The sequence below is a fragment of the Jaculus jaculus genome, chromosome 14 (genome assembly GCF_020740685.1).
Source record: "Jaculus jaculus isolate mJacJac1 chromosome 14, mJacJac1.mat.Y.cur, whole genome shotgun sequence".
Classification (NCBI taxonomy): Eukaryota; Metazoa; Chordata; class Mammalia; order Rodentia; family Dipodidae; genus Jaculus; species Jaculus jaculus.
The window spans coordinates 78,944,227-78,956,442 of NC_059115.1; the positions used below are offsets into that span (position 1 = coordinate 78,944,227).

Sequence of the window (12,216 nt, forward strand, 5' to 3'; positions counted from 1 at the left end):
CACACACACACACACACATATATGCACATATATGGCCTTATTTTTGATATATTTGGTAATATGGTTTAAGGCAGCAGTTGAACTTGATTGACTAGCACTAAGGTCTGCATTAAGCATTTGTGCCTCTTTACTGACTTCCTTTTGATAAATATTTTGAATCTCATCACTGCTGTAGGCACTGGTCTAAAAACTGGATCATATGATGAGCAAAATTAGATATAGCCTCCGCATATAAGATGGAGAACAATATAAACATCTAAAATTATATATTACATATCAATTTATGCATATTCAATAAGCTCTGAATGTTATAGTTGATATTTAGATATATACCTTACTTCATACTGAGGACAAAAGTTATCAGTCTAACTTGATAAAATAAGGAACAGTTTTGATTCAGTGAACACTTTTCTGTGCTAATTCCATGTCTACTTAATTTCACTCTGCAGCTCTAAAGTTACAGTTAACTGTAGCCTATGATATCTGAAACCACTGGCCAAGAAAGATTAGATGTCTTTGATATATTTTCACAGAGGGAAGAAATTAATCTGTTACTCTGAAGTCCTAAGTCATTGTCTTGTTGATCCACTCACCAAATATGCAATAATAAAATGGTTACTATACATAAACCCATAAATTTTTGAATAATGAGAAATGCATATTTCATACCACATAATGACTTTTCTAATTTTAGGACAAGTCATACTGGATACAGACCCGCCCTTAAGCACCAAAATAGCTCAGTTGTTAATTCTTTAGACTTAAAAACTATTTTAAAAATATTCTTATTTATTTAATAGAGAGAGAGAATGAGAATGGGCATGCCAGGTCCTCTACCCCTTGCAAATTCCAGATGCATACACCACCATGTGAGTCTGTCATACGTGGGAACTGGAAAATCAAACCTGTGTCTTTAGGCTTCACAGGCAAGTGTTTTAACCACTAAGCCACCTCTCCAGCCCAGCAACTGTTCTTTTACAAAATATGTTTATTTTATTTATTTGAGAGAGGACAGAGAGAGAATGAGTTTGGGTACATTAGGGCTTCCTGTCATGGTAAACAAACTTCAAATGTATGTGGCACTTTGTGCACCTGGCTTTACGTTAGTACTGGGGAATCAAACCAGGGTCATCAGACTTTGCAGGCAAGCATCTTTAACTGTTGAGCCATCTCTCCTGCCATTACAAACTGTTATTAATAATCAATCCAAGTAGTAAAAAAAAAAAAAAAGAAAGAAAAGAAAAAGCAAAAGCAAACTGAAATCACACAATGATTAAGGGACAACTACAGAATGTTCAAGAATCTCTAAGAACACACAGAGCCAGAGTCTCTCCAACAAAGTTGCTCATTACATATCACAGGTATATTAGTGTGCCTGTTAGATGTGGGTACTCCTTGTACTTCACAGATGATACCTGATGAAGCTGCAGGTAAAGGAAGAAGGAAACAGAACATAATTTAGTCATCCATCTTTCAAAGATGACACCAGGTGTGGTTTCATGGTAGGTGACAGCTCCTTCCATGGACATCTTTGTGCGATAGATAATGATGATGATGCCAGATAGATGATAGATAGATAGATAGATAGATAGATAGATAGATAGATAGATAGATAGATAGATAATAGATAGATACTGTTATGCCCAGTTCTCCGCACCCCCAATGACCACCAAGGAGAACCAAACATGTATGCCAGGACAAGGAGCTTAAATTCGGGCTTAAACGTGGTCTCTTGACTTCACCAACACAGTGGATCCGTACAAGAGCCCTGAGTCGTGGGAGGGCAGGGTTTTTATAGGGATTTGAGCATAGAAGAAGGGGATGGCTACATGATTTGTTGATTTAAACAGTATGCTCTTCTGGTTTGCTTAGGATTTTGGCAGGCAAAGTTGGCGGGCTGGAGCTAGGGGAATTGAGCTGATCTATGACTACAGGAATGTCTCATGACTTCAGGACTGTATGGCATAATGTATGGCATAACCGGTTTAAGTGTTAAGCCTACCCTTACGGCAAGGTCGGCGGGCTGGAGCTAGGGGAATTGAACTTTATGACTTCAGGAATGTATGACATGATTAGTTTTCAGTAACTGTTAAGCCCATCCTTACCAGAAGATTAAAAACTTAGATCTTGGGCTGGAGAGATGGCTTAGTGATTAAGCGCTTGCCTGTGAAGCCTCAGAACCTCGGTTCGAGGCTCAATTCCGAATGACCCACATTAGCCAGATGCACAAGGGGGCACACGCATCTGGGGTTCGTCTGCAGTGGCTGGAGGCCCTGGCGCACCCATTCTCTCTCTCTCTCTGCCTCTTTCTCTCTGTCTGTCACTCTCAAATAAATACATAAATAAATAAATAAACTTAGATCTTGCTGGGAAATAGAAACTTAGGCCTACTGAGGACTCTGAAGCCTGTCATGGTGTCCATCTGGTTCCTGAGTCCTTCAGATACAGATATATGATAGATGATTGCTCAAGACAGAGAGAAAGAATTTCTAGTCACTTTCTCAGAAGAATTACAAAGTCCACTTTTCAATTACTTCTTCCCATCCAAACAAGCATATAGACCTTTCATTGTATGATATTGTCTCCAAATAGGCATCTGTGACTGAGGGATCAATATAGGTGGGATCAACTAGCATCAGATAGAACATAATTTGCTTCTGAACTGAACATGAATAACCTGTTTCTTCTTGCCTTATTTCCAAACAATACAGTGTAACAACTATTTGCGTATTGTTTACACCATATTCAGTTTTATAGGTGATTTCATTATCATTTAAAGAATGTTGAAAGTGATAATGAATGTGATAGACTCAGGTGTTTTACTGAGGCTAAGCTTCTGACTTAAGTCTCCTGCAGGCTGCTGGAGAGGCTCTGTCCCTGGGGGCAGATCTAAATTGCAACCCAAAGGTGTGGAGCTTGTCTGATTGCTGGTTTTGGTGATAGGTGGAGGTTTGCTTTTTTGTTCTGTGTTTAGATTTATGAAAAGGAACTGGCTTCTTCCACCATTAACAGAACTGGCCCTGGATTTATAAATTGGCAGTAACTTTTGTGACCATTGGTTCACTGAATATCATTATATAAGCCACTGACAGCAATGTTGAGGTTTGTTTTTACCAGGGGGCTCTGTTTCCCACCTGCTATTATTATCACCTGTTAACTCACTCCTCACATAAAATGTGACTGGTTGGATATTCTTTTCAGCAACAGGAAGCTAGCTGAAAGAACCCTCTGCTTTAACTCAAAGGGAATTCCAACTTGTAGTGAACTGATGTAGATAATACCTTAAACATTTGCAGATAACAGATGAGGAAGAAGCAAGAAGGATCCACAGCATACAATTCAAAGAGCTCCTTTCAGCATTCTCATTTGCAATTCCACCAACAGCAGACTATGACATTTTTGGAATATAAAGAGAGCAAAATGTTGTATTTTTCTACATTTCTTTATACCTAGCCAGAAAAACAGAAAAAAACAGAGAAACAGAAGTCAGGAGGCTCTGTTGATGGCAGACAAGCAGGAGGCTCTGCTAATAGCAGGTACACAAACTTTTCTGGGTTATGGTCACAGTTCTAAGTTTTTTTTATTGTTGTTGTTGTTTGTTTGTTTTTGATGTTTTTTTTAAATATTTTTATTTTATTTCTTTATTTGACAGAGAAAGAGGGAGAGAGAGAATGGATGCACCAGGGCCTCCAGCCACTGAAAACTCCAGACACATACACCCCCTTGTGCGTCTGGCTAACATGGGTCCTGGGGAATCGAACCTGGTCCTCGGGCTTTGCAGGCAAACTCCTTAGTCACTAAGCCTCCCTCCAGCCCCCCCTCATTTTTTTTTCAAAACATCACCTTCAGATACCTGGGTTAACCCTCAATTCACATTTAGTAGATCTGGAACATCTTAACAAGCACGCAGGGGGAGTGTGTGATGCTTTATGGGAAAAGATACTCGATCAATCCTGTGCATGAGATACGGTTCTGTACTAAGTTTTCCTAGCATTACAATAATATCTGTCTAAATACAGTGTCCAGAGTTATTTTGCCATTAATTTTTCTTGGTGCCTGTGTACTTGTTTGTAGAATTAAAGGAGAATATACACCTATGTCTTTTAAATTGCTGATTTCATGGCTTCTAAGAAGTAATTAGGAACAGTGAGTGGAAGCATTTAGGTGGCACGGCAGTACCTTTTGTGATAATTGTTTCACTGAAATCTCATTATATAAGCCTCTGCCACTATCCTTGAGGTTTGTTTTTAGTGTGAGGCTCTATTTCCCACTAGTTAATTCTTCTTGAAGTTTTATTCATAATTCCATTAGCCTAGCCTTAGCCCAACAGATAACTGCTAATTAGCCGAATAAATTAATACCGACACCAGCACTTCCTTATGTGTTGTTGAGCATGTGCTTTTTAAAGAGGGACAGTGCTGGCTAGCAGCGCCTTTATGTTCTGAGCAATGCGGGCTCGGCAGAAGCGCAGCTCTGCACCTGCTCCTGGAGGCTCTTCCCTGCCGCAGACCCTTCCAGGTGCGCCTGGCTCCCAGAGCGCAGCTCCCTGCCAGTGCTTCAGGATTTGGTTTAAAGAAAACAGAGCAACTCGCCCAAAATGAAGCCCCTCGCTACTTGGAATAGGCTCTTCTTAGCCTCAACATTGGATTTTCTTTTATTTTAACTTGCTTATTTGCATGCGTGTGGGGGAGGGCATCCCAAAGCTTTTTGTAATGCAAACAAACACCAGGTGTTTACATCACATTTGCACACAGACAGGCTTTGCACACTAGCACACTTAACTGCTGAGCCGTTTTTCCTGCCACATATTTGGCCAATCCTCATCCCTGCAAATAGTAGGGGCCAAATTCCAATAAACTTGTTGTTACTGCACCCCCCCCCCCTTTCTAGGTAAGCCACTGATCCCCCTTTGGTGCACAATAACGCACCAACAGGCATGGAGAGAATTTAGTTGTAAAGTCAAGCTGCTATGATCTCAAATTCAAATTGACATTTTCAGACTGTAAAGAGAGCAAAATGTTGCATTTTTCTACATTTCTTTATACCTAGGTCAGAGAAACGGAAGTCAGGAGGCTCTGCTAATCACAGGTACACAGAAGGCTCTGCTGGGACGAATGTCCTTTCCCAGGGCCTGCACTGTTGAGCAAACTCCTTAAGATAAGCAGGACTCCAGGTTACAGGCCTACCTTGCACACTCCAGGTGGCGTTCCCAATAACTGGCTAGCAGACCTATTTATAAGTTCTTAAAAACAAAAAAAAAACTTTTATGACTGTGACTGTCACATGTAAATTGTGATTTATGGCTTAATTCCTATCCTGTTTCCTTTTTATAAAAACTGACACTCCAACAGTTCAGGGCTTCACCCAGAATCTGCAGTGGAGACCTGGTCTACCACTGGACGTACACTGGTCTACTCTTTTTCTCCCTCCTTTTCTAGCTTGTTTTACCCAATAAAACTTTGCCTCACATTCCACGAGTCAATGTTCATACTTGTGCGACACCAGACCCCATAGCAAGACAAAGTCTTGAGTCCATCTTAACATCTCTAAATTTATCTTTTTTCCATGTATTGCCTTCTTCGTAAATTAAATGAATTCTCTCTCTAGCTCTCTCTCTTACACACACAGACACACACACACACATCTCCAGAGTCTTAGTAATATAACTGAAGTCAGCACTTCTTCAAGCCTCTGGTTATTTTGCTAACAGGGAATTCCTGGAAGCTACTAACAACTTTCTTCTTTGAACATATTATGATATATTTTGGACATGATAGAACAGCAAACAGCTTTTTAAATATTTATATTCTCAATACCATGTATGCCAACTGTGTTTGCTCTCTCTACTTCTTTATGCGCCAAGGAGGCAAGCCAAAGTGAGGGAGCCAAATGCGGTTGGGACACAAAGTAAGCTTGTCTAATATGAACTCGGCGCCGATGCAACCTTAACGGAAAGTGTTCCTGCTCAGCTGCAGACAGAGCTCCTTTATAAGCAGCTCAGCACAGTAAACTTTCAGTTCAAAAGTATAAGGATCAAGTGAAATTTCATTGGCTCATGTTATCCATATGATTCAGCGATGGTCATCTGGGTAAATGGCTCTGCACAGAGCAGACATGCCTCTTGTCACAGAGTGTCTGTAAGTGTCACAGTGAGCATGGAGACTTAAAGAAACACTGTGGACGTACTCATGTGAACTCTGCTCTTCACTGTAATTTCTGTGTTCCACCCCAAACATACACAGCACAGTGGTTTATTGCCTCAGAGTCTTGCAGCTATCCAACACCACTACCTTTAAAACCGGAGTCAACATGATGCACACTGTAATGGGATACAGTTAACATTGCCTTATATTGATATCACATGGTAATGTTTCAATCCTGGTACAAATTAGCATCATTTAAAGGGATTCTAACTTAATTAGTTTGAAATGGATCCCAGAACTTGACATTCCAGTAAACACCAGGGTTGTGAAATTCTGCCTTAGGATAAAATTGTATTTTCATACATCATACATAACCTTTGCTTTCATACGATCCGTGTTTATTCATTTGTGGGCTGAGAAAGCATGAAATAAAATCACCCACAGTCTTGCTTTATAAAGTACATCTCTAAAGCCAGGTTTGTGGCTCACAACTGTGATTTCACCTCTGAGAAGGCCAAGGCAGGCAGTTTGTATCTAGCTTGACAGTGCAAGGTCCACGTGAACTCCCTAGTAATTTTCAGAGCAGCCTGGGGTAGAGATTGAGATACTGCAAGCAAGCAAGAAAACAACAAATTATACAGCTTCAGGTCCACAACAAGGCATCGCTCTGAATTCTTAGGTGTGTGGCATATGGGAGTGATGGAGTATGTAGTCCTGGGTGCTTGTGGAAGGAAAGAAAAGCAGAAATCACACAGTAGGGACAACAACATGGCATGTGAGTGCACATTTAGTAAAATTCAAATGGTTTTCACTCACTGAAATGCATTAACTTCAGTCTTCATCAGAGTTTGCTGTACTGCATAGAGCAAGCATTTTAATCACTGGCAATGCCTTTCAATTAAATAGAAAATTGAGGTTGGGATATATATATATATATATTTTAAACTAATTGTTTATGATTATGAATTAATTATAGTCAAACTTTTTGGTAAAGAGGTGGGAATGATTTTTCATTGTAAACATATACATAAAGTATGAATATCTTCATAATAATATAATATAAATATCCATAATTCTGACATTAGAAAATGAGAGATTTCTAATGTCTGTAAAAGCTGTAAGTTAGAGGCTTTTTGAGATTATTTTAAACTATGAAACATATTTTTAATTCTCTCTCTCTTCTCTTTTCCTCCCTTTTTTCTTCCACTCTATCCACCTTACCCCATCCCATCCCCTTATCCTTCCCACTTCATTGCTTTGCTTTTCAATGTAGCATCAGAGGAAGAGCCAACGTCAGCAGGTAAAGCTCCTTTGCTATAAGGACTGCTCTTATTTAAGTAAATATTTAAACAGTGGGTCCCTGATTAAAAACAAACAAAGAAGCACAAAAATCTTGGAGACTCAATTTTTTGAAGAATACATTTTTGATGTTTCAGCCAAAAATTACCCATTTTATTTCCCTTTTAGTTTCCTGGGTCTACTGTGCTATATTAGCCTGAGTGATGTTGGCTAAGAATTCTGAATACAAAGGAAAAATAACCAAAAATGAGCTGTCACATAGGAAATCATAGTAAAATGTCATATTAACATTAGAGAATAAGCAAACTTGGAAAATGAAAACACTGAAAAAAGTGTTATAAATAATGAGAAGGATTTTTTTTTTTCTAAAAATAAAAGGTGAAAATGAAACCATCGTCCAGAAATGTAATCCCCTATAATCATATGTTATATATATGCATATCCATATATATATATATATATATATATATATATATATATATATATATATATATACACATATACATACACACACACACACACACACACACACACACATATACATATATACTCACATATATATGGCATTGGCCGTGCTCAGGCTGGAGCCTGGAACAGGCACCTCCATGACTGCTGGCTGGAGCGGGCAGGGTATTTTCATCATGGACCCACAGCTGTGGTGCGAGCCAAAGTGTAGGAACATGTCTGAGGACAAAGGGTGGAGAACAGCTCACTTTATTAGTAATTAATAACAAAAGACAAACAGGCTAGCAGACCAAGAGTGTCCAGAATAAAGAGCGAAGCCTGAGATGAAGGCATTAGAGGCTCTGAAGAGAACAGATCTGATGTCAGCACTAGGATGTTTCTTTTCTAGCACCTGAGGAAAACGTTATTCTTAAGAAACCAAGAGCAGGGAATTGTTACTGAAACTCATGGACAAAATGGGGCTTGACTGTCTGAGGACAGAAAATTCTAGTGGTGGTACTTAATCTTGATTATTCCTATTTAAGCTCAAACTTGTATCAAAAAAATGTCTTCTTATGTAGCATTTCAAGTACGTACCCAACCTTGTTATATTTTTTTATATATAATATTGTTTAAGGTCTATGTCATCATGTCTTGATATAATGGATCATAGATAGAGGATAGGTAGGTAGATGATAGATAGACAGGCAGACATCCCTGGAGAGATTGCCTAGTGGTTAAGATTTGTTTTATCAGTTTAAAACCTATCAATAGAAATAATGCAAACTCTCGGTACAACTGCATCCAGAACACAGTGATAAGATATTTTTCTGCAACTTTTGAAATATTCAGCATTAAAACTGTGAAATTGTTCCTTTTGTTTATAGTAATCGTTAGCAAAAAATGTCTTAACTATGCTACACACTACTTTTAAGTCTTTTTTCCTTTTCTTGTAGAGTTTCATTCTGCATGGCCAACCATGCCCTTGCATTTTGGAAAGGGATGATCTCTTACCCTATTATTTTCTAATGAACAAGAGTTGCTTCCATACGTGGATCTTAGCACTTCATTTCCTTGAGGTCTGAGGAGAGCTGTGCATCCTTGTTCATCTTTGCCTTACATTTCTTATTAATTTTCTCCCTTTTGTGCAGAAATGCATATTTTCCTTCCACTGCATAGAGAAATTTTACTAATTATTTAATCAAGTATAGTATTTTTATAAATATATTCAAAACAGGCTTAAATATTAAAACCTAATTTGTGAATGTTAAAATAAAAAAATCACCACAATTTTTATTTGTCCTCATGTTAATAAGCACATTTCTTCATGTTTACCACCACTATTCATGTGTGCTGCCTCTTTTGAACTGATCTTTCTCTTTCAACTTTAGTCAATTGCTTCCATGGGAGCAGTCAAATGTACTCAGTTCTGTTATTTTTGATACGAATGATTATAATCTTGCCCTACCAGTGTGTAAGCATTGGCCGTCAGGTTAAACTGCCTTGCTAGATATTTCTAAGATCATTTACTGATGTCACTAGTAGGGTTACACCAGACTTCTCTTATTTTATTAGATATTTTAATAAATCAGCCAAACCTACAACTTAAACATGATAATTTCATCATTAAAATATTTAAGAATAAGGCTGGAGAGATGGCTTTAACAACCCAAGTTTGATTCCCTAGTACCCAGGTAAAGCCATGTGCATAAAGTAACACATGCATTGCTGTTCCTTTGCAGTGGCTGGGAGCCCTGGTGTGCCCATTTGTTTGCTCTCTCTCTCCTCTTTCTCTCTCAATCTCTGTTAACTATCTCTCCTTGCAAGTAAATAAATAAATAATATTAATAATTTAATCTGCACTTATATGTTACACTTTATTTTTTTTAAAAAGAAACTTATATTAAGGAATTAGCTCATTTAGTTCTGAGGACTGGCGCATCTAAACTCTAAGTGCAGAGAGGCTGGAAACTCAGACTGGATTTCTCTGCTACAATGTATTTAGTACTTTTCTCACTGTGACAAAACACTTGCCCAAATAAGCTTAAAGGAAGATGGCTTTATTTCAGCTTAAGTTTCAAGGAGATGCAGGTCATCATGGGGAAGAACCCGCAGGGACGGGAGCCTGAGGTGGCTGAGCGCATTTCTTGGGCAGTGAGGGAGCAGACCAAAGTGAGCACTGGTCTCTTGGCTTCTCCTTTCTCTCTTTCAGCCTGGGGCCACACCGAGGGTGGGCCTTACGACTTCAAGTGCCCTAACATAGAGACTCCCTCAATCACTAACACTCTTGAGCCAGAGTTTCTACTTTTCTTTTTCTTTTTTCTTGTTATGAGAGAGAGAGAGAGAGAGAGAGAATTGGCACCAGCACCTCCAGCAGCTGCAATCAAACTGCAGACACAGGTGCCAGCTTGTACATATGTGCAGCCTTACACGTGTGTGCCACCGTGTGCATCTGGCTTACATGGGTCTGGAGAGTAGATCATGGGTCCTTAGCCTTCATAAGCAAGTGCCTTAACTGCTAAGCTATCTCCCCAGCAAAGTTTCATTTCTATTTTTCTAGGAATGCTTAGCTCGTATTATTCCCTAATTGGATGAGACCTATCTAATTATCATGCTTCATCTATTTTGCATTAATTCAACTGATCAAAAATGTTGGGCACATAAAGGATACATATTCACCACAATAGCTAGATTAGTACTTTCCGGACTCCTCCCTGGCGGGCAGGTAGTGCTGAGGAGGGACCAGGCCAGCTGGTTCCCCACAAGGGGTTGAGAAGAAGGGTGGATGTCGGAGGACTCAGAACCTCTCCTGGCCACCGGAGAAAAACCACACTGAGTCGGGAGTCTTGTGGAAGCAGGAACTTGCTTTATTGTTACAAACAGTTGCCTATATCATGTTGGGGACTAAGGCGGGGATTTTAGGATGGGGGAAGAGATAAGGGCCAATAGTAAACTGTGACTATTGAAATGATAATTCCAACTCCTGCCCAGAAGTAGCAGGCAAGAACCCATGAGATGTCTTGCTAAGTCTGAGGCAGATCACCAAACTTTAGCTAAGCTCAGGAAGCTCCACTAGACCTCACGCCTGGGCCTCTCAAGACCCAACAAGTACTGATCAGTGCCATGGACACCATATCTTACCCAAATTGACATATAATTTAACCATCAGAGATAGCCTGGTGAGTAAGTGCGAAATTTAAGAAGCAATAGATCAAGCATTGTTTCCATCATTTAATAATTGTTAATTGTTAATAATTAATAATTGTTAATGCCTCACAATCTGTGAAAAATCAGGTTTATCGTATTTTCGGAATCCAGCCATTTCCTCCTTGGCTAAAGTCATCTTTAAAGCTATCTCCAAATGTCTAGGTCAGGTATTTTTTATAATTTAGTTTTTCTGTCCTGGGCTTTGCCCCAAAGTTAAATCCAATAACTGTGAAAAGGCATTAACTCTAATATTCTGGGGATTTGATGGCTCAAGGAAGGCTTGAAGCTTTCTGGGTCATGATGGATATAATATAGCCCATTGGCCTCAAGGCCTCAACCTGTGTCTTCAGATGGTTTTATCTCTCAAATAGCTATTGGTTTGCTTCCTGTAAAGTACTCGCCTTCAAATTATTTGCCTACAACAAATTTCATTTTGGCCACCATGCAATGGGATAAGTTTCCAATGTAGAGGTTTCCTCTGATCAAATGATGATTTGTGTTAATTGCATATCACAATAGTGTTCATTATATAAGTAGTACAGTCATCTTTTTTTAAAGTTTTTTTTACATTTTGCTTGTGCATGTGCACCTGATTGTACGTAATGTACACGTGGCACAGCCGTGTGTGTGCATTCTCGTGGAGCCCGGGCACTCATCTGCAGCAGTGGTACCTCTCCCGGGGACCGTACCGGGGAGGAAGGGTGAACTCCACTCCTTGGATTGGCTTTGTTTTCAGTAGAGTCACCTTTTACTAATTCCAAAGCTTGCAGGGCTCTGAAGAACACCAGGGCTTTGTTCCCCTTACAGCATGACCACACCCAGCTGCTATGAAGGCTGTGGAGATTAGAACTCGGTGATCTCGACTCCATCCGGCCCTTCCTGCTTGCACGGGAAGCACACTTAACCACTGCGCAATCTCTCCAGCAAAGTATTTTGAAAACGTTTTCGTTATCTTTGTTGCTTGCCATATAGTAGTTAGTATAATTTTGTTTATTATTCTGCATAGCCACCGTATTTAGTGTTCTATGTGCAATATTTAATTTTACTTTAAATAATAGTAATCATACAGTGACCTATTACATGAATATTTAGCATTTTAAGATAAATGTTAAATGTCATGTGC

General features: G+C 39.3%; 1 protein-coding gene across 2 annotated transcripts in view; it reads left to right on the forward strand.

Moving 5' to 3' along the window:
* The window catches only part of Edil3 (EGF like repeats and discoidin domains 3), a 413,243-nt gene that overhangs the window by 151,074 nt on the left and 249,953 nt on the right, over positions 1–12,216 (forward strand). Inside the window, exon 3 of one of the 2 annotated variants that reach the window (XM_004651638.2) lies at positions 7,417–7,443. The exons of the other annotated variant lie outside the window; for it this stretch is intronic. Within the exon in view, the coding sequence (XP_004651695.1) occupies positions 7,417–7,443 (27 nt within the window). The remainder of the gene's footprint in view (positions 1–7,416; positions 7,444–12,216) is intronic. 2 annotated transcript variants of the gene reach the window in all.